Raw genomic sequence first — 22,246 nt, 5'->3', positions numbered from 1 at the left:
ATTCCTTTTAGTTCTTTTAGTTTTACTTCTTGTAAAGTCTCAGGGTCAGTCAGTTCAACAAAAGGCTGGCTGCACAAGATCTTCAATAACGTTTTAATGTTAGAAATAAATATACACAAATACACAATATAAAATGTTTTTCTTATTATTTTTAGATTCAAAGGAAATATGAGCTCCTCAGAAATGACCCCCAGCCATATGCTCTCCTGTCACAATACTATTGCTGTGGCCACATAGTATACAAACTCTTAATAAATAAATAAATAAATAAATAAATGAATCCCTGACTTAACATTTTGTACAGTGTACAGACCTTGAAATGACAGCCCCAAGGGACAGGTGTTCTTTATATATATATATATATATATATATATATATATATACTGACACATCTTTTGAGACATATTATTGAAATGGGTATCTATGTGTTATTTGTATTTAAAGTTAATATTAGATCAATATTAAATTCAAAATTAAGCTGGGTTAAATGTCCAAAATCAGGCCTAGGGACATAGAAATATAGCAAAATTCACACGAAAAAACGAGTCAGTCATTTGATTTTCTTTTGTTTGTGATAAATAAAAAAAATCATAAACGTTTTGTTTTTATTTTTGAAGCAGAAAGGGACATAACGCTCACGGTAGCTGAAAGGACTATTAGAAATGAACACTGGAGGGCAGCAGTACGCCATTGTAGCGTGTGGTCTGCCGAAAGAAGAGAAAGAACTACACTTCCCAGCATGCTTATCGGCCAAACAATATGGTTGCACACAGCTTTAGATTCTGAGGACTGTGTCTTATAACTCACCATTTATAACAATGCTGAGTTTCTGTGTGATAGTTTTGCTTTGCATTACTCGTGTGTCTACCACGGATACTAAAGGTGAGCTTTTTTAAAATGTAACGGTACAGGAAACTCACTTTTATCATGTGCGTAACATTGCTAGCTAGTATGCTAGCAAACCGCAGTTGATTTGCTGCAGGTGACCTGAGGTTAGGTCCCTGCTGCCCCTTGCCTGTTGCTGCGTTAGGATTAGGAGGGTTGCGCTGCAGTTGTACACGTAGTGATTTTAGACAAGTTTTCTTATTCGTTTCACTTGAGTGACACTGGATGTGTTTTCTCCCCCCAGTCTCTAAAAATGCATACAGTCCCAGTGAGAGCTATCTCATGTCGATATGGCACAACAGGCTGTACTTATATTCAGCTGCTGCTCTCGTCTTTGGAGTCTGGTTCTCCCTGAAGGTGGCACTGAAGAGGGTGAGTTCTTGTGTGTGGTCGTACACATGCTGCCACATTTGTATTTCTAAATGTGCTGATTTGTGTGCTGATCTGTGTAAAGCTGTTCACTGTTCATGTTTTCAAACATTAGAGATCCCTTTCCTTGCATGAAGCTCTACATGCAAAGATCACCTGCCATTGATTGGTTTTTGTGTACACGATCAGTCTCAAAATTAAACCACTGACGGATGAAGTGAATAACATTGATCATCTTGCTGCAGTACAACGTCCTGCTGGGTCCTGACATTCATGTGGATGCCACTTGACATGCACCACCCACCAAAACACTGCTGCAGACCAAGTACCCCCCTCATGGCAGTGGCACTCCTCAATAGCAGTGGCCTCCCCAGCTGGACGATGCATAATGTCACACGACAAAAAATGTTCAGGAATGGCCCAAAGAACGTGACAAAGAGTTCAAGGCATCGACCTGGCCTCAAAATACTCCAGATCACAATCTGATTGAGCATCTGTGGGATGTGTTGGTACCCTGATTTGTATTGGGGCCTCCTTGGATCAGACTTGGCTCTGACCTTTCGAAGACATGGACAATGGACATAAGACCTCTGGGGGTGTCTGGCACCAGGGTGTTAGTGGCCCGACCTGCCCAACCAGATTTTGAGTTGGTGAATATGACGTCCAGGGCGATGCCTCGAGCTCTTTGTCGTGCAGGCCATTTTTGAACAGTTTTTACAGGTTAGCATGGTGCATTGTCCTGCCGTTGTCATGAGTGGTGCACTTACCAGTGTCTGTAACATTGTTTTGGTGGGTGGAGCATGTCAGGTGGCATCCACATGAATGTCAGGACCCAAGGTGTCCAGCAGAACTTTGTATTTTAACAAGATGACCCTTGTTACTCACTTCACCTGTCACTGGTTTTAATGTTTTTGCAAATTGATGTAAATCTCTGCTTGGGCTGGTTCATTCTTATCTGTGTACATTAATCTGTAATTACCAAAATAAATATGCATTGGTCTGCATTCTCCCAATATTCTACAGATGTTGGTCCCCAAGGTTTAAAAAAGTTTATTTTTTGTACTGTATTTGAACTGGGTGTTGTGCTTGCCCATTTGTGGCAGTTTTACTTGTCTGCTTGTGTTAATTGTTGTAACGATGTTTGTGCTGTCCTCCTGTTCAGGTCGCTCCTAAAAAAGGGATTTTTGAATAAAGGATATTTACATCTCGTCTTCCTCTGTATACTTTTCAGAAAAGCTTTTCCAAAGATCTAAGGCCGTGGGTCTACAAAGCTGTGAAGAGCAATGACAGCCACAGAGATGCTGTGGTTCACGTGTCAGGGGTTAAAATCTTCTATGGCTCTCAAACTGGAACAGCAAAGGTGAACATCCTCACTGGCTCATGACATTAACGTATAGACAAGTTGAAGCTATAATACGATGATACGGACCTACAGTGTTGATGATATTCTACCTCACTGCTTTCTGTAAACAGGAGTACATACATTTTATAACACAGTCAAGTGCAACTGTGCCCCAAACTGTGGTCTCCAGTATAACCACAGAATTTAATCAATCTCTGATACAGTCCCAACAAAATATAAAAATGATAACTTTAAACCCTTGAACCCTTGAAAATGTATTATCAACCCCACTGTATTAATAATCCATACTGGTAACCTGTCTTCTTCACAGAAGTTTCCCTCAGGATGAATACAGTTTTATCTTAACAAAACCAGGATTTAATTCTGAGTTATTTCACAGGTGGGCCTTGAGTGCAAACCTGTGCAAACCAATAATTCACTCATAATCAAAAGTGAGATTCCAGTCATTGATCAGTTCAAGACAGACTGGGAGCTCACATGATAATTGTACCATTCTGAGATGTCTCTATGTTTTTTGTATTCGTTCAGGGCTTTGCAAACGAGCTGTCAGAGGAGGTGAAGGCTTTGGGTATACCAGCGGAGGTGATTGACATCAAAGACTACGATCCAGATGATCAACTTATTGAAGAGGTAGGCCAGCCCAAAGAAAGGACGCTTTGTCAGAAACATACAAAGTCCTTAATAACTTCATATAATTCTCAGAGTTTCTGCAGGTCCTTTAAATGTGTTAAATTCATTTTTATAAATATCAGTCTGTAAAATCGTTAATTTTTGAATTTGTTTTGAGGTTTTAACTGCCACAAACATACAACATTTTGTAAAAATGAGTCAGGCTCTTCTGCATGAAGTCCACATTTCTGATGTTACGAATCTTTAAACTCACCACTGAACTGAATGCTGTCCTTTTACTTTATACTTGCACTTACCTGTTAGCAAAATGTATATTAACCTAACTCACCCTAATAACCATATTCCTGCCTAAAACCTGTGGACCACACAGGGTACGTTCACATGCACACTAATATTCCACTATTATTCCCAATATGACAATATTCAGAATTTGATGCAGCATATCCTGTTTGGATATTACAAAATAGGCTTTATTCTGAGCGAAGCATTTTCCAATTGAGACCTGGGATTTGTTGGTAGCACAGTCGGAATATATGAGTCTCAACTGGGGGTTTTATCGCAGTTTGGGACACACCGCATCTTGTCTGTTTACAGTCAGCTCTGGGGGTTGTACACAAACCAACTCACTAATACTTGATAAGGCTGTAGATGCATGCCCAAAAGAAAACATTTCTGGTCACAAGGAGAAATACACCTACTTTTAAAGATTGTAATAGACTCCGATATCAGCAGGTTTTTGGATTTGTTCAAATATTGTTATGCTGACATTTTTAAGAGGGTGGCTGAAGGAATGAAAGAGGGAGGCTGTGTTCACATGGTCGAACAAGCCCGCTACTGCTGGAAACCTTTGCAAACACCCTGGGACAAGGGACAGCCATTCCACTTTTCCCTGTTTTGACAAAAATGTTATGACACATTAATCTGAGTATGCACGGCTGCATGTAAACGAGAATATTAGTGGAATATTTATTTTCAATAGCTATGTCAACAGCTTAGTAGGAATATTGTCTTTTTTTAAAAATAAGGGCAAAAACTGGAATATTTTTTTGCAGGTAAACTTTCTCATATATATACTCCTGCCTTTATACTTAGCTTCCGTCTTAAATTTGGTAAAAAAAAAAAATTATCATAAAAAGCATTAAATTTAAGTGTCTGATACCTGTAGTGACCCTGATTATTATTATTATTATTGTTATTATTATTATTGTTACAGCCTGCTGTGTATGATAAGAAGTGTCTCTGTTAATTAGATCTCTGAAATATAATATCTGGCAAGACTTAAGCAGACCAAAATTAATCAGTGTAAAATAAATTATAACAATGCTTTTTTTCACTGAAAGCTTGACAACAAACAATACAGTAAGCATCACGTTCTGTATTGTTCCTGCTCAGCTTTCCCTTCACTTTTTGCACTGTTTTGATTCTTCACACTGCTGGCACAGAGGACAAATGTGTTAGACGAGTCCTGCTCAGCTGATGAAAGATATTTCGACAGTGTTCCCCTTTTATTTTGTGGGCACAGGAACCGTGAAGTGCATTGAGAGATGAATATGAGATTGAACACAGCAGGAGAGAAAATAGCTGTTTATTCAACAGGACAGCGATGAGACATCTCTACAGGAGAAATGGCCGCAGGCATCAGTCACTCCCTAGATGCAGCTGATCCTTGACTATCAGTCAAGAATACATTATTTGTTGGACAGGCCCTGTTTACACAAGGAGATGATGTGTACTTCCTTCAGATTTAATCTATGTTGATTTTCTGCTGTCCTTCGTATGAAATTTTAGTCTTGGAGATGAGTCAGGGGAATCAATTTTGTGTAATCTTTCATCAGACAGCTTCGAAAAGAAGTAATTGGGAAAAATGCGTATTTTTGCAACCTGTCTTTCCTCTTCTTCTTTCCTGCCTTAATTACTATTAAAATGTCTTAAATCAGTCTGTCAAAAGTCTTAAAAATGCTAAAACATGGGAAGTAGGATTTTATGAACTATTTCTTTCTGATGTTGCATTGTAAATTATTAAAATAATTGGTAACCTCTATTTTTTTTAAATACAATTTAAAAAAAAATGCCTCTCACATTGACCTTGCTCTGATCAAGATAGCAGAACCAACAACACTCAGTAAGCTGTCACTGTACCCTGGATGTGGATATGGGGAAGTGCACATTCAGTGGAAATTATGTATTAAACCACATTTCACAGTATGGCTGAAACCGGTGGAGGAAACTCATACAAGCCTCAGTGTATTTCATAAGAAACACTTTTCAATGTCAGTTCGATGGAAGTCAAGTCAGGGAAGTCCCGTGTGCAGTGTGAGACAAAACAATGTTGTCAATGTTGTAATCTTACTGATCTTAAGCTGTAGGAACTTTGCTGCAGTTACGAATACCCTAACCCTATGAAATGCACTGATGTCATTGTTTCTCTCTATTTAGTGCATCAACAAGTCAGTCTGTGTGTTTCTTGTGGCCACCTACACTGACGGACAGCCCACAGAGAACGCCGAGTGGTTCTGCAAGTGGTTAGAGGAGGCATCCACTGACTTCAGATATGGGAAGACCTACCTCAAAGGCCTACGATACGCAGTGTTTGGCCTTGGCAACTCTGTTTATGTCGGCCACTATAATACAGTAAGAAATGGATTCCATAATAAAGGTCCAGTGTATAGGATTTAGGGGGGATATATTAGCAGAAATAGAATGTAATATAATAAGTATGTTTTCTTTAGTGTATAATCACCTGAAAATAAGAATTATTGTGTTTTTTTGTTACCTGAGAATGAGCTGTTTATATCCAAATAATATAGTGAAAGATGAGTTATTCAATGAACATCCAAAGGTTGACAGCTGTAGCATCCGGTAACTATTACAGAAGCTAAGAAGAGCCAGACTGTATTTGTTGAAACCCTATTTATCCGTACTTTCTTTTTGCCTCACCAGGTGGGTAAAAACTTTGACAAGTGGCTTTGGATGCTGAGTGGCAAGAGAATTATGACCAGGGGAGAGGGTGACTGTAATGTGGTGAAGAGCCGTAATGGCAGCATCCAGGCAGACTTCCTGGCCTGGAAGGTCAAGTTCCTGATCCGCCTACAAGCTTTGGCCAAGGGCGAGAAGAAGAGCTGCAGCGGCAACTGCAAGACTGGAGGCTCGTGTAAGAACAAGAGGAAAGAAGGACAGGAGCAGAAGGAGAAGGAGGAGGAGAAGACAGCTCTGCAGGGTAACAGCTCTGAGGTAATGACAGAAAAGTTTATTTCACCATTAAATTTTTGATGACATACTGTGAACATTCTTATTTTGGGGCAATAGATTGACACATAGAATCTGTCCAGTTGAACGACAGGGGTTAATGACCTGCTGGTGTCAAGCATTTGTCCTGCTGATGTGTCCTCGAGCAAAAAGCTGAATGCCTAGCAGCAGCCTGGAGCAGTGTTCTGGACTACGATGATTATTTCTTTATAATAGGGAACTATAGATCACACATTATATCTCGAATTATGACATATCAAGACATAGGCATTGTTGATCTCGTTAAACTAAACATAAACACAGTTTTTTGGCACAGTGTTGTGATCAACTTGACAGGGGCACAATGACCAAAGATCAAAATGTTAAACTAGTAAAGTCCATAACTGTTACATCACAGGTCAGAGAGACAGGTGGTGTTTTTCCATACATGTGCACTGGCTTTGCCCAATTCAGTTTGACTTGGCGTGTCAGCCCAGCTCAGCAGGGATTTGCATCTCCATTACAACAGGGCTATGTGCTTGGAGATTTAACTTAACTGATAATGTGCTTGTCTTGAGTGATGACATTCAAAAGCAGCGGGATGATCCACGGCTTAAGTCCCCCGTTATTTTGCTGTGTGTGTTTTCCAGCACACAGCACGGCAGGTAAAAGAAGTTTACCTGTTGGAGGTGTGCTGTTTGCAGAGGTGTAGTAAGAGCCTGTTGTCTGCTGCTCCTAATATAACATCTCACTGTGGCTGTTTCTAATTGTACTCTTCCTCCCTGCTGTGTCAGTAGACTTGTTTTTATTAAGGAAGTGCTGCTAACAAAGCTCAGCTTATTCCCGAATTAACACATTTCATTTCCTATACATTCCTAAGCAGGGAAGCAGCAAAATAAATGAAAATGTTGAGATCACATCAGCAGTAACTTAAAGGGATAGTGCACCCAAAAATGAAAATTCAGCCATTATCTACTCACCCATATGCTGATGGAGGCTCAGGTGAAGTTTTAGAGTCCTCACAACACTTGGGGAGATCCAAGGGGAGAGGAGGTAGCAACACAACTCCACCTAATGGCACCCCAGATTCAAATGTCCAAAAATACATAATTGAAACCACAAAATATCTCCATACTGCTCGTCCGTAGTGATCCAAGTGTCCTGAAGCCCTGACATAAAAAAATGTTTTGAAAAACTTTATTTGAGCTCTGTTTTTAGCCTTACTGTAGCCTGCAGCTCTAACTGCCTCCTGTGCACTGCGTTCACATGTGCGCGCTTGCGCGAGACCGTGAAACATGGGCACCACGTTCATGTGTGTTCACGTGCTTTCGCTGGTCTCGCGCCGTCAGCCTCCATTAGGTGGAATTGTGTTGCTACTCCCTCTCCCCTTGGATCTCCATAAGTGTTGTGAGGATTCTAAAACTTCACCTGAGCCTCCCTCAGCATATGGGTGAGTAGATAATGGCTGAATTTTTGGGTGCACTATCCCTTTAACATGACTCCTATACAGCTGAAAGCGAACATGAAACAGTAAAATTAAGCAGATATCTGAGGTACAAACAGGGACGCTGGAGAGATACCAAACTCCAAAGAACAGAGATTCAGTTAGAAGGTACAAGAAAACTGAGAGATGAATACACACAGACTTTTAAAAATGTCTTTATCTCTGGTCTCCTGCACGCACAGACATATTTTCAGTCTCGTTAACACGCACTTGTATTAGCGGGAAAAGTGGGTCGTCAGGGGTTGGCTGCAGGCGAGATGTCACCGCTGCCTGCTTGAAGGCAGTCAGCGCACAGTTGCCCTGACTCCGGAGATGGTCCATCTCGGGCACTGGCATGGCTCTTATAATAGGAGGCTGAAGTGGGCTGACTGGGCTAACTGCCTCCTGTTGCTCTCCAGCAATGTGATTAAAATCTGATAAGGACTCTGACAGACAAGTGTTACTCTCAGATTATCAGGTCCTTATTTAGTACCACTGATGTCTTTCATTTCCAAGGGAAGGCATGGTGTTATAAATGTTCTGCACATGAAATGTGTCATCACTGTCAGTGCTGTCCATCATGTCAAAATATAAAAATAGCACTTTTTTTCACCACCAATCACAGAAATTACACATTTGACAAGAGAGGCAGGTGTGAGCCCGGCTGTGGCTCAGGAAGTAGAGCAGGTTTTCCGCCGATTCCAGTGTTTGGCGGTTTGATCACCAACTCCTCTTGTCCATATGTGAAAGTGTTTCTGGAAGGACACTGAACCCCAAATTGGTGTGTGAATGTGGGTGAATGGGTGATGAGAGGCAACAGTTGTAAAGCCTTATATATTTATTTACCATTTACAAACACATCCATAAATCTCAGACACAGATGAGCAGTTGTCATGGTAGCAGGCACCTCAGAGCCAACTCTAGCTGAGACTTCGTCACCTCTGTCTGCAACATTGATTCCGCACAGCAGAGGTGACATTCAACCGGAACCAAGAGTGGCTGAGAACTGTGCTGAGGGGACCATCATCGTGATTTATCTTCCCACTGTACCACTGCATTTTACCCTGATGCTTCACGTGGGCAGAAGCTTAAACACTGGGCACGCGTTGTGATAAATCCTCTTAAACCCCATTAACATGTACATGGTTTTCTTATTTAATCAGGCAGCCCAAGAGGAGATAAGGATGTGCAATAAATGTGTTCCAAATGGGCTCCCTTGCTTAATCAGGGACAAGTTTTTAATTGATAATGAGCTGGAACATAGGTGTGTTTCTCAACATTGGAGGATCATTTGCAGTTTCCACTCGATCATATGTTTCACCATGTCCTCGACTTATTTTCTTTTAGTAAAAATGTTATTTTATTAACCATATTTTGGGGTTTCTGTTGTCGTCTTTCTGGTTTCAGGACGATCTAATGGAGTCCAGCAGTGATGAAGAAGAGTCTGGTCTGCAAGACGAGAAAAAAGCAGGTTCAATGGTTGACATGGAGGATCTGGGCAACATCATGAACAGTGCCAAGAAAGCAAAGGTCAGACTCTGTTTATCACCACTGTTGCACCACTTTTAGTCATGCAAACACATCTTTTTCAGTTAGCCTATAGCTTGTCCTCTATAGCTAAGAAGCTGATGATAATTTCGGTTACTTTATTCCACCTTTTCGTCGCTTCAGAAAACCATGATCGCTCAGGCAACACTACAGAGAGAAATGAAATAATGAAAGTGAGCATTTAGAAATATTGTACTTGTAAATGTGAGTTAGATTTACAATACTTAGCTGCCTGCGTTACAATATTAAAGTAAGTTTTTCATTGAATTGTTTGAAGCTGGACCTCCAGTCATCATCCAGCAAGTTTATTTCCAGTGTTTCCCCTCTGAGGTCTATGAGCGGGCGCCATCATGGCATTAAGCTTCCACCACCTTAGTCCAATCCAAGTGTGTTGAGTAAGGAGAAAAAGTGGTGTCATTGAAGAGAAGTGGCAGATGGGTTGATAGACACCAGACCCCGGCAGGCGAGAAGTGGAGGCTTGCGTAAGAGCGAGGACGCCCACTTCACAGATTTGTGAGGAACGAGTGACTCAAAAGAAGCAGAAAAGATGAGGAGGAAGAGTCATTATCAGTCTCCTTTGTAGGCTGTGGAGTAAGGGCTATGGTAAAGATGTGAGCTGTGAGGGTGAAGGCAGTGGAAGGAAAAGCCACGGAGGTACTCGGTGTACCTGTGCTTTGATGTATATCATGGTGGAGGAGTCACTCGTGTGTGTCGCTAAAGCCTTCCAGAGAGAATGATGGCGATTGTTGCTGCTGCAGGTTCACTGTCTGATGTAATGGAAAAACCGCAAACAAACTTGATCTTGATTTGAAATTTAAATCATTTTGTGTTCCCATAGAAAATTAAGTTTTCGTTTCTGCTCTTTACTTTGTGTCTATTTTGGCTGCATGTCTACATAAGCATGTTTTTGTCAGCTTTGGAGATGCAGCGTGTTTTTTAAGGCTCAAGAGAGGGCTGAAGCACATAGGGAGAAAAGACAGACCCGCTGGTCTGTGCGGCTCCATGAGAGGAAACATACATTAATATATGTACAGCACATTAACACATTTCTCCTCCATTGTTGTTGTTGTTCTGCGATGTGACGGTTGGTCTTTGTGTATTTGTCCCAGCTCTCCTCCACTGTCATTGGACACCAAAGTAAAAAGTGACAGTGAAGGCTGCAGTGTTTTACTCAAAGTTGAACATTTTTCACCTCTCCTCCGCCATAAAAAAAACTCCAAACACACAGCGTACAGCACAGAATATACACTCACATGTAATGAATGTCCCCTTACTTTAAACCACAGACCACTTTTAAATGATCTCTGCCTGCATTTTGTTTAGCTCTAAAGTCTGACATTGTAATATTTGATCTTCATTTTACCTTCAATCAGTGTCTTTTTCCCACTTTCTCCTCACAGCAGTGGTGGCACCGCATTGACATTGTACCATTACTATAGTCAGTAACATTACGCATAGATTTTAGGACATGGCTGTTTCTCAAACCAAAAAATTGATAAGCTGTTCCTCTCTTTCCTCCACCTGAAACAGACATTTCAACTGCAGTCAGTGTTTTATTATTAACATACAATTGAATTTTCCATAAAAGAAAAGTTACAAAAATGTTTGCACATGCTGTCAATTGTAATTCTAAGAAAAAAAGAAAATCTGAATCGGCAGGTCAGACTTTTTAGATTATTGGAAATCAAAATCGACTGAGAAAATTGCAATCAGTGCATCTATTCTTCTTCTTTGTTCTCATGAAAGCATATTGCTTTAAATAATATTGTGCTAACAGTGGTGGACTGCAGGAGGAGTTTCCATGTCTCACGCAGACACAAACAACAGATTCTCCCAGGCTGATCCCTTCTCTTGTGACATGAATAATACAGTATATTGTGTGTAAACTCTATGAGGGTTGGACAGGCCTTTTTGTAAGCCCTACATAAATGTGTTTTATATGTCAAGGCTGGGAAAGTTAAAGAGGCATCAGTGGATGACGTGATGAGCCTGAGAGACTCAGTTCTTTTAGTTAAGACTGCCACAGTGGAGCAAACCTGTTTTTAAAATTTCACGAGGTATTTTAATTTAGTTTTATGACGAAGCCATTTGTTCCTATTGCCATTCTTTGCCCTGAGGATACTCCTATTTATATCGTCTTAGATATTGTCTTAGATTGTGGATATTGTAATATGTAAGTGTGTTGTCTTTTCCTGGTTACAAAGGCTGCATTACAATAAAGTGGAGGTATTGGGTCAAAATATCCTGATATTTAATTATCTTCATATCATTCAGCCCTGTTTTTGGTGGCCAAACGCAAAGAAGAACACTGACTTCCATTTCACCTGCTGCAGAGTATTCTAATGGTAATTAGTCTAACTTGTCATGTAACAGTTGAGTATAATTATTTGCTGGGATATCATCACACTTGCTGTTTGTCTTTTGGAACAAATTAGTGTTGTTTTTGCATAATTTGGTCACACAGAGCAGGCAGTCAAAGATGTAATTAGCTTGTAGATTAAACATTTTTCCACTGCCAAGAGACTCCAAGTATTTGGACAAGCTGCAAATTAGGTGTGATCAAGGAAATTCCCTCAACTGGAATATGTTAGTCGCTCATTTACAGCGCAGAGCCAGCTGAGGTCCAGAACTTTAACATCTGTTTACTATGAATCCCTGAACTTACTTCTCAGGTTATAAAGGCTGAGTAACATTTACTCTCAGTGTTGCAGTATTCCAAAAGGATCTGGAAATGAACCGCACGTGACTGCAGGTGGGAGCACACTTTGGCGGTATTTGACCACTAGGTGATGGCAGAGACTCTCAGTTGTCGGCAGCACACATCTCTAAGTGAACCACTTTAACTCCATGCTATCATTATACTGCCAAAGCTATTTGCATGAATTCTCTGTGCACATCAACAGGATTTATTTTCTCTTTCTGTAACCAAAGTGAAGCTTAATTTTACTGACTATCTGTATTTAAGCACTTTAAATCAGGGTTGTAAAAAGTGAAAGATTGTCCAGGTAGTTTTCTTACACCCGTCAAACAAAAATTCAGAGAAACTAATTATGATTCTCCCTCTATGGTATAGATTACTGGCTTTTACTGCACTGAAGGTTTCTGTAAGTGCTATGTGCTGCTCTCCAGACATTTTGATTTTGATAAAACTAGTGCAGTGCCATTCAAAACAGGCCTGTTTAAAATGGGCCAATTGCTTTTACTACCATTTTACCACTGCATGTACATGTTCAGAGACATGTCACTGGTTGTGTTGCAGATTCTGGTCTTACTTGCAAAATTATAAAAATGAAAATATGATGGTTCACTAATGATCAAAGTATACAGTATTTTATTAGAATCAAAAGCTCCAGCATGAACAGACATGAAGTAAATGAAAGTACATTGTGCTGATAATGGCTCTCTTTCCTTCTTCACTTTAAGTTAAACTTGCAGGACTTTTACTGTGTGGTATTAACAGTTTTACTATAACTGTGTATTTGTACTGCAGAGGAAAACATTGCTCCACTACATTTAGCTGACAGAGACATGTTACTAGTTAGGTTGTGGAGTCAAACACCAGCTAAATACACTAAGGTATTAATTTCCAAATAGGTGTATTAGTTGCGTACTTTACAAAGTTTATTAATATTGAACATGTTGTGAGTCCACATCGCACCATATTCGACACTGCATGCTCTTGGGTCCCCAGCAACACACCTGCCAAGTGTGAAGTAGGTCAGATGAACAGTTTTTGACATATGTGATTTACACAACAGACACAGACAGAGATCCCTTCTTTTGTAGTTAGTTAGATGGACACTGAATAGTTTTCAGATTCAGTATTTTACAAGTTGGCACATTTCCTTACTTGTCATAGAGATTTGTTTACTCAGTATATTTATTTCACATCTACCAGTATTTAATCCCCTAGAACTAGGGATGTCCCTATCAAGTTTTTTTGCCCCTGATCTGAGTCATTGGATATTGAGAACCTGCCGATACCAAGTCCTGATCCGATACTTCTAGTTCCATAGCTGATACACACAGTGCACACATTAAGTACATTAAAGTTATTAAACTCAAGGAGAGGAGAGAGGAGAGGACCTGATGAAAGCTGATGTAAAATAAAGGACCAGATCCTCTATATAGCTCAATATAGCTGATCCCGATCAGTTAAAAAACACCTTGTTCAGCTCCGATTCCGATCTTTGAGATCGGATCAGGACATCTCCACCTAGAACTGCACAAAATATTAGCTTTCAGTAAACATCAGCACATTTCCATTCACTGGCACTAATTACCTCTGCCAAGCAGGTTACATTTTGAATTTGGTTTATTTGTCTATTTATCAGCAAGATTACAGAAAACTACTAGGGCTGCAATGATTAGTCGACTAAGCAATGACTAATAGACTATTAAAATAATCGGTGACTATTTTAGTAGTCGACTAATCGGTTTGAGTCATTTTCCATAGAAAAGTACTGTAAAAGTGCCCCAAATTTAAATCTGCTTATTGCAGCTTCTTATGTTCAGATATTGGCAGCTTTACACACTCTCCCATGACGGTGAACTAAAACCCTTTGGCGTGAGTACAAAACAAGACATTAGATGAAATAATTTTTGGATTTGGGAGAGATAGACCAACATTTTTCAGCATTTTAACACATTTTTCGATAAAATGATTAGTCGACTAATTGAAAAAATAATCAACAGATTAGTTGACAATGAAAACTACAGCCCTAAAAGCTACTGGCCAGATGTTCATGAAACTTGTTGGAACGGTTTTGCATGGGCCAAGGAAGAAGCCATTAAATTTAGCAGCGGATACGAATCACCAGGCGGATAAATGTATTATGTAATGTATTATTTTTCGCTTTCAATAGTATTGCAAGATAGAGCATTTTTCCTTGGTGGAGGTCTGCTCTCGCTGAGTGCGCTTCTAGTGTGTATGTTGAGGCTTTGCTCCTTTAGACCAGCAGTCAGTTTTGATCCTCTTTTCATGGATCCTGACTGATCAGATTGTAGAACATATTCTCTTAAAATTCAGTCCAAGAAGCGTGTAACATTAATTGTTCAAATGTAATATATTCAATAAAGGGATGGTTTTGATGGCTTTTACATCCGAGACTGAGAACACAAATTTCTTACACTGAATAAAATACTTCGTACACAGTACTGATCAGTCAGTCTGTCTTTGTACTTGGCTGTTCAGAGATTATGGGTGTTTTTACTCGCTAATGACTTTCATTGGTTGTGGAATTTAATTCTCTCAAACTTACTGAATTCTAATAAACATCAGTCTCTAATGGAGTTTTAGCTTAAACTTCCTGAAAAGTGTCAGTAGCTGTGTACTTTCTACACTAATCATCTCTCATTTGGATAAGTAAGTTATCCTAAACGAAATGGGTTTTTTTTTTTTTTTGCCATCATGTCTGTTTGTTGAGGCTGAGCCATAAAAAGTAAAAGGCTGTAGAGCTAAATGTAGCACAGATGGATTTGTCTCTCCTGATGTCATCCGCGCTTGTAGCCAGGTGGGAACGAGGATGACTGGATCATTGCTACACTTGATAACGATACATGTTTGCCACAACTGTTTTTCTTCAAGTGCACCCAATGACAGATTGCCATGCATGCTGCGAGTGGCTGCCAGAGTGCAGAGTTTGTGTTGCTCAACCTTAGTCTGTGTCAGTCTTTGGCTGTAGTTCCACTTGTACTCTGCCAAGTGCCATTAAGCTTAGTTTCCATAGTTTCTCTAATTGATTTTGCACAGATGTTCATTGCATTGGCATCTAAACTTTGTCCTGTGAGGTTTCTGTTGATGCCAGAGTGGTCCGTTTCATGCAGTGGGACTGTTGCCAGATGGGAGTTAGTGTGGAACGGATCATTAACCCCAACGGCCACAGAGCTTCCTGGATTTGGTTTTGATGTTTTCAGCTCAGTGTCCAGAGGGAGAAAGCAGAGATGAAGATGCTTCTTTGACTTGTGTAGGATTTAGGGGTATTGAGTGGCAGAAATGGAATATGAAATAATAAGTATGTTTTCATTAGTGTAGAATCACCTAAAAAATAAGAATAGTTGTGCTTTTGTAACCTTACAACGAGCTGTTTTTATCTATATAGGAAGCTGGTCCTTGTCCATAGAGTCCACCAAGTTGCACCGCTGCATTTTAATAGTAGTCCAAAATGGACAAACCAAATACTGGCTCTAGATAGGGCCGTCCGTGTTTAGTGTTGGCCACTGTAGTTAGTACCTGCTCCACAATGAGTAGCATTGGAATAAATACAGATTTTTTAAATAGTGAAACTGTTTTATTCAGTGTTTTTACCGGTTTGAATCAATGGGTCCATTTGTTTTGGATAGGAAGAGACCTCTGTGGATAATTTGGCTCCCAGTAAAAACCTCCTTAACGTCAAGATCAGACAAAAGGTGAGCGCACATTAGCAGGCGCTGAGTGAGTGTACGAGAAACATGCCCACGCAATGTGTATAAAATGCAAATTAAAACAGAATGAAATAACTTGCAAATCCGTTTTAACATATAATTGGGGAAAAAGTATTCAGTACATCAGTTTTTTTCCATTACATTTACTTCCTATGCATCTATTGAAATTTTGAGCAGATACTGGTATTAACACCATAAAACTACACTGATAAAGGTATTTTTCAACATTTCAGTCCATGAAATGATGTGCAATAAAGTGGAACGACACAGGAAAAAAAGTATTTAACATGCAAAGTGAAATTCATTTGATACTTGGAGAAACCTTTGCTTGCATTGCCAGCTTTACTAATTGAATTTCTTCTAGGAATTTTGTCCCATTGTACCACAGACAGACTTTCAAACTTGAAAATTTGGGGGTGCCTGTTTGTGAATCCCGAGAAAGAAATTTCTCTTCCAAAACATCAACAAGTAGTGTCCTTAGTTCCCAAACACTGTCAAAAAAATGTGATGTAACTCCAAGAAGCTGTGTCCCAACTTTTGAGAATGGGTGTGTATTTACAAAAAACAATTATGTTTATTAGTTTGAACCTTAAATATCCTCTTTGCACTGCACTCAATTGAATACAGGTTGAATAAGATATATAAATCATTCCGTTCTCTTTTTTATTTATGTTTTACACAGTGTCCTGCTGTTTCTGGAAATAACACCATCTACATTAAGTGACCAGATAAATACAACAAATAGATAAAACATAAATTACTTCACTTTGAAACAACATTTTTGTCCGTAGTTTTTTCCCTCAAAAAGTTTAACTATCTCATTGGATATTTGATAACATATTTTCCTTAATATCTCTTTGAATGCTTTTTACATTATTGTAATGAATTTGATGAAATAATGAATATAATTAATAACTTAAGGCAGCACTGGGGCAAGGGTAACTTGGTAACAGGTGGACATTATTCCAGTGTATTACACAAATTTAGATCTCAGTTTTTATAGGTTTATCTCTTCATTTTGTTCCCAGTTCCTCTTTTCCATTTTCCACCTGACCCTCTCTTTCCCACATGTCCCGTTACATTTGTTCTGCGATCACCTGCTTGCTCTGTGTGTTATCGCTGCACTGTCCGTCTGCATCGGCCCCATGTTGTGTCATGTTTCCAGAGCACAACACGGTGCTGTGAGATGTCCCAGTTCTGTTAGTCCAGACAGGCCGGGCATGACTGGATGTCTGTGAGCTCTCAAGCGAGGGTGAAAGGGGAGCAGTGGGAACCAGTGACTGGGGCCAGAGGAACGCCAGGGCTGCACGCAAACACCACAGGGACAGATTGTTGCACTGTTGGCTACATGTTGAGAATGCTGTCAGAACCTTGCATGTCACGGATGCAGTAAGTGATGGTGGACATTTGTGCTGGCTGAGAGTGATAAATTTCCTTTTTGAGGTTTAAATTGCAGGCTACAGAATTTTCACCCCCAATTTACATATCTGGCAAACTTAAACAGCAATGTGAGCCACATCCTCCTGATGACTGTACGTCTGAGTGGCTGATGCTTTCCCAGATTGTCTGCTTGTGAGAGTTACTGTACGCCTGCACTGATAACGGGAATAGAGCATGCATTATAGCATCCTTTAAACCACCCAAACCAAAGCAGCACCCCAGATAATTTACAGAAAGATGAATAAAGTTTCCAAATGCCATTCAGCATAATGCCAAATCCTTTTCCACTTGAGTATGAGATATGGGAGGATTCTGACACGGCACAATGGCTTACTCATTCACAGCATACCCTGTCAACAAAGGAGAATCCCAGGGAAAATTTGTCATACCTACGCACACATGGCGTCAGCTGCACAGAGCAGATAGAGCTGCTAGATGGCTACATGGGCTCAGATTCTTCCAGGTGGAAGGTGAAAGTACACCATTGTTAGGTTTGTCAGAAAAAACAGATGGGTTCTGAGCACCTGAGGTCATGCTCAAACATAGGCTCTGCATTTACTCCTCTAGGCGATGTGCAGTCTACTTTTTATGCACATAAAAGATTTATTTCTCTGAAGTTTTTGCTGTAAAAATCTGTGTTAGCGAGCACTTCTCCTTTTCCAAGAGCAATCACCCACCTGACAGGTGTGGCATATCAAGGTGCTGATTAAACAGCATCATTTTGGTGATTGCTGGCACTGAGCTATAAGTTTTTCCCCATTCTTGCATGAGGGACCCAAGCAGCATCGCGTTTATAAAAGACCGGAATATTTCAGTTGACAATCACTGCCATAGACTATGTATAAAGATGGATGACATGATGGCTCCTTAAAAGTGAAGCCAAAATATCATGAATGCTCCCTGGTGGCTGGCTGCAGTATAGGCTGTAAAGCCTGTCCCCGTTATGTTATCTGATTGGACATGAGCCAAACGAAAAACTCAAAGTTCACATCAAATTCATTTTTCTCAAAGCCGGTGTCTGTCAGGTAGCTCTTATCACACTGCTTTATGTTCAAGTGTTGGTTTTAATTTTGGTTTTAATTTGTTATTAGATGCTATAAAAAGGGGATTTGACATCATGATTGACAGCTGCGTGTGTCAGTTGGTACTTGCTATCAGTGGCACTAGGTGCAAATGGTCGGATGGTGGTAGCTCCTTACCAGATAGCGCTTCTGCGCAGACTCTGGCACCATATGTTGTTAATAATGCAAGGTGGCAGCAGCAGTATCGGTGATATTTTGGCTTCATTTTGGATAGTGGAAGGAAGTGGAGGCACATTGTCCAGTGTTGCAGACTCTTGTCTAATAAAAGTAGCTATCTCTAGCTCCAGAAGTCACCGGATGATGTCACACACTCATTTATATATTGGAGACATCATCATGCATTAATGGAAGCATTAAAACTTTGCTGAATTAGATTGAGTAGAAAAATCCTCAACAGAAAATTTGAATGGTATGAGAGCTATGGCACTTAAACTATGTTACTGCACTTTCCCGCACTTCCAATCCAGAGAGCGAGGGCATCAGTGTAACCATAGAAACTCACTACAACTGAACTCCCATGGCCAGCAGTATCTCTTCTTCTCCTGCCTGTCTCATATCTACTGCACAGTACAAGAGGAAGAAAGGGGAGAGAAAGTTTGAGACTCTGGTCGCTCCAAGTAGCATGAATGCTGCAATATATTTCTCACTTTTTCCCTGATGGTTTGAATAAGTTGATAAATTTGTTGCTAGTTGCTTTTTAGAATTAACATCACCTAAAGAGTCTGAAAAGTCTAAATCTAGTGAGAAAGTCGCCAAGTTGGCAACAGTGGCGTTGTCCATCTTAAGAAACTGTCATTGGTGTAAACTGACAGATTGGTTTCAGAATGTGGCAAACTGGTGCTTTGCATGTAGTTGCGAGTTTTAACTCTTCTCGTTGCCAATCTTTGGTCTTAACCAGCCTGAAGACTCAGGAGCATCCAGTGGTAGCATTTAAAACCATGCTGTCAGAGGTCTAGGAGTAGCACCCCAAATCAAGCTGCACAGGAACCAGTGAACTGAAGTCTCATTTCTTCAGGAATGCACACATCCAAACATTCGTCAGCGTTTGCTGACAGAGTATCAGGCCCCTGTGAGTGCTGCTGTGCTGAGGAGGTGACATATAGATCCCTATACGAGCTGAACCGTGGCAGCTACACAGTAATTGGGTGGAGGCGAAGCTGTCACTTATCATTGTTAATCTCAAAGGCACTTCGCCCATCATGCCTTTCTGAAAGTAATACCTGTTCCCATACACTCGGCAGGTTTTCTAGCAGGAGTTAATCAATCTTGTGTTGTATCTGTAAACAGCATTTCTCAAAGATATTTTGATTTGCATACAAATGCTATACTCTGCAGTAATGTAATCTGGGCCTGAAGGAAGTAGTTAATCTTTCAAAGGAATAGGCTACAGCAGCTTTAGCATCAAAACAGCCGTTGTGGTATGAAGTCCAACAATTGTTATGCTGTAGAGCTTGTGTTGCATTTCACTGAGCGCCTGAAGGGCCTTAGACCAAGATTATTCTGTACTGTCCGGACAGGATGATGTCCTTTATTCAAAAGTGATCATGTCATGCAGTGGTTAATAGTTACATCGCACACAAAGTCATACAACGACTGCAGAATCACAACCCGTGATCTTCAGTCATGTCCAACATCAAACACTTTGGAGGAGATGTTTAAAATTTCTTGCTTTTAACTTGGTGCCTTTAAGTTGTAAGCATCAAATCATGTGGCATTCATACTGGCTGATCAAGCTTTTCTGGATGCTGTGTCCTACTGTTAGAATAAAGAAATACATACAATAAATACACTTTAAGTGTCAGGTGACAGTGACAGGTGTGATTAATGGGCAGGTTGCATAGCTTGGGTTGTTTAGATAGTATCCATTAATACGTGGTGATGACAGTGTAGAATGTTTGTGAATTGATGATCGCAAAAAAATATAATCCTCTCTGTTATAGGTTTAATCTTGGTGTCTAGGCAAATGTTAGGTTTGCAAAAAACTTTTTAGGTTGTCCAGAAAGTGATGAGACAACCCAGTGCTTGAGACAACTAGAAAAGATAGTAACTGTCAGTGAATGTCAGTTAAGTAATTAAATTCTCCCACATTCAAAGGTGGTTTTTAATATCACTGTTTGAAGCCTGGAAGCCATATTGTGTCGACATGTTCTGCCCTTGTCTGATGCATATAAAGAATTATGTCTTTAGGAGGGTCGTGTCCTCGTAAAGTAAGTCATTGGCATGTGGTTGGTCTGCGAGTTATTGAATAAATAGATTTTATTATTGGCTGAAACACTTAGTACATTACATTTTTTCTACATGAGCAGTTTTCCTCCCCAACATAAAATTTACAGTTCATGATTTTATAGTCGTGACAGACGCCAGACGCAACACAGCAACAGAGCCTGCTATTTCAGAGATGCCATTATGGTTATAAACAATGAGTGACTCTGAGTTTTGTGTCTGCCACAGAGCAAAGAGGAGAGTGGAGGAGACGGCCAGACGGTGAAGCTGTCCAAGTTGAACGGAGTGAAGAAGATTGAAGATGAAGGGGAAAGCAGAGAGATGATCACCCCTGCCCTCAGAGCAGCGCTGACAAAGCAAGGTGAGGAAAAAGGCGATCTGGATTCAGTCACAAATTATCGCTCTAACACAAAATACAACAAATTAGACACAAGATGAAGATGACTGACACCGCTTCAGTTGGCTGTGAAATTTTATGAGTTGTTGACTTGTGTAAAACTGTGTTGCCATTTCCAAGAGAACATCTGCTGGTGACACTGGGGACTGTGGATAATATATTCATATTATCTAGCTGTACTGCTTTGCATTAAAAAAATCACATTACAGACCAGCTGCTTGTCAGCATATCCTCAACCTTTCTCCTTCCACAAGGGCAGCAAAGTTGTAATTGACTTTAAAACATGACTTACGATCTATGCCATGTTTTAAATTTCGGCAGTAAATCTAACAAACATGCACAAGTTAATGGGGGGAGTCAATTTAGATTTTATTTCTATGAAGTATTCATCTGTTACCAAAGTCAGTGACAGAAATTGTCTCTTCTCAAAGTTGTAATTCTGTCTCAAAAGCTATAATTCATTCCCATGCATGCTGCAGGTGGTTTGAAAGCTACTGTGTTAAGCTAATTAGGAGACTGGATACACCACCCAAATCTGTGTTAAAGACAGAGTTAATAAAAGTAGCTCAGAAGTGTGTCATAGCAAAGCTAATGTTCACTGTTTCATGTAAGAAGCTAAAACACTTAGCTTCTCAGTCCAGGAGGTATAACGGAATAAAAACACAAATATGGATGGTCTGCCCCAGTCTACTAGTTAGCTGATTAGTCACAGTAACTAGCAGACAACTAATCTTTGATATCATATATGCAATTTTACTATTCAATACCAAGTTTCCAGCAGCTTTAAAGAATAGTTCCAAATACGCTGAAAATTATAGATCTTAGAAAGACAGCCAATTTGAATCAGCCAAACCTGCACTGACTTTAAAAACTTTAAAAGTTGGTTAAGAAGATTGCAATCAATTCATCTCTGCTGTTTGTTGACCTCAAATACTGATTATTTTGGCGTACACGCAGAAAAAAGAAACACACTGGAACCTCTTCTTGGATGATGTTAGAGTCAGTCAGCTGCTGGGATTGCATCCTGTGTTCCAGCCTTTTTCTTCAACATTCTGACAGAGAAATTAAAGCTGGTCAGAGGTGCTACATGAGGAGAGGTGTGGTGCCGGGGAATGTGTGTTGTCTAATGGCACCTAATGATGCATTGCAGTCCAATTAGCGTCTCTGCCTCCTCTTGT

The 22,246-nt window shown here is 40.1% G+C and overlaps 1 protein-coding gene across 1 annotated transcript in view; it reads left to right on the top strand.

Annotated features, from left to right (window-relative positions):
- Positions 1 to 747: 747 nt before the first annotated feature.
- Positions 748 to 22,246, top strand: part of tyw1 (tRNA-yW synthesizing protein 1 homolog (S. cerevisiae)) — a 90,160-nt gene continuing 68,661 nt past the window's right edge. The window contains exons 1-8 of the mRNA XM_049577520.1: positions 748 to 882; positions 1,130 to 1,257; positions 2,486 to 2,614; positions 3,146 to 3,247; positions 5,684 to 5,878; positions 6,188 to 6,478; positions 9,363 to 9,485; positions 20,900 to 21,032. Of these exons, the coding sequence (XP_049433477.1) occupies positions 819 to 882; positions 1,130 to 1,257; positions 2,486 to 2,614; positions 3,146 to 3,247; positions 5,684 to 5,878; positions 6,188 to 6,478; positions 9,363 to 9,485; positions 20,900 to 21,032 (1,165 nt within the window). The 5' untranslated portion in view covers positions 748 to 818. The remainder of the gene's footprint in view (positions 883 to 1,129; positions 1,258 to 2,485; positions 2,615 to 3,145; positions 3,248 to 5,683; positions 5,879 to 6,187; positions 6,479 to 9,362; positions 9,486 to 20,899; positions 21,033 to 22,246) is intronic.

This window comes from Epinephelus fuscoguttatus, linkage group LG5 (assembly GCF_011397635.1).
Source record: "Epinephelus fuscoguttatus linkage group LG5, E.fuscoguttatus.final_Chr_v1".
Lineage (NCBI taxonomy): Eukaryota > Metazoa > Chordata > Actinopteri > Perciformes > Serranidae > Epinephelus > Epinephelus fuscoguttatus.
This window is presented reverse-complemented; position numbering and strand designations above follow the sequence as displayed.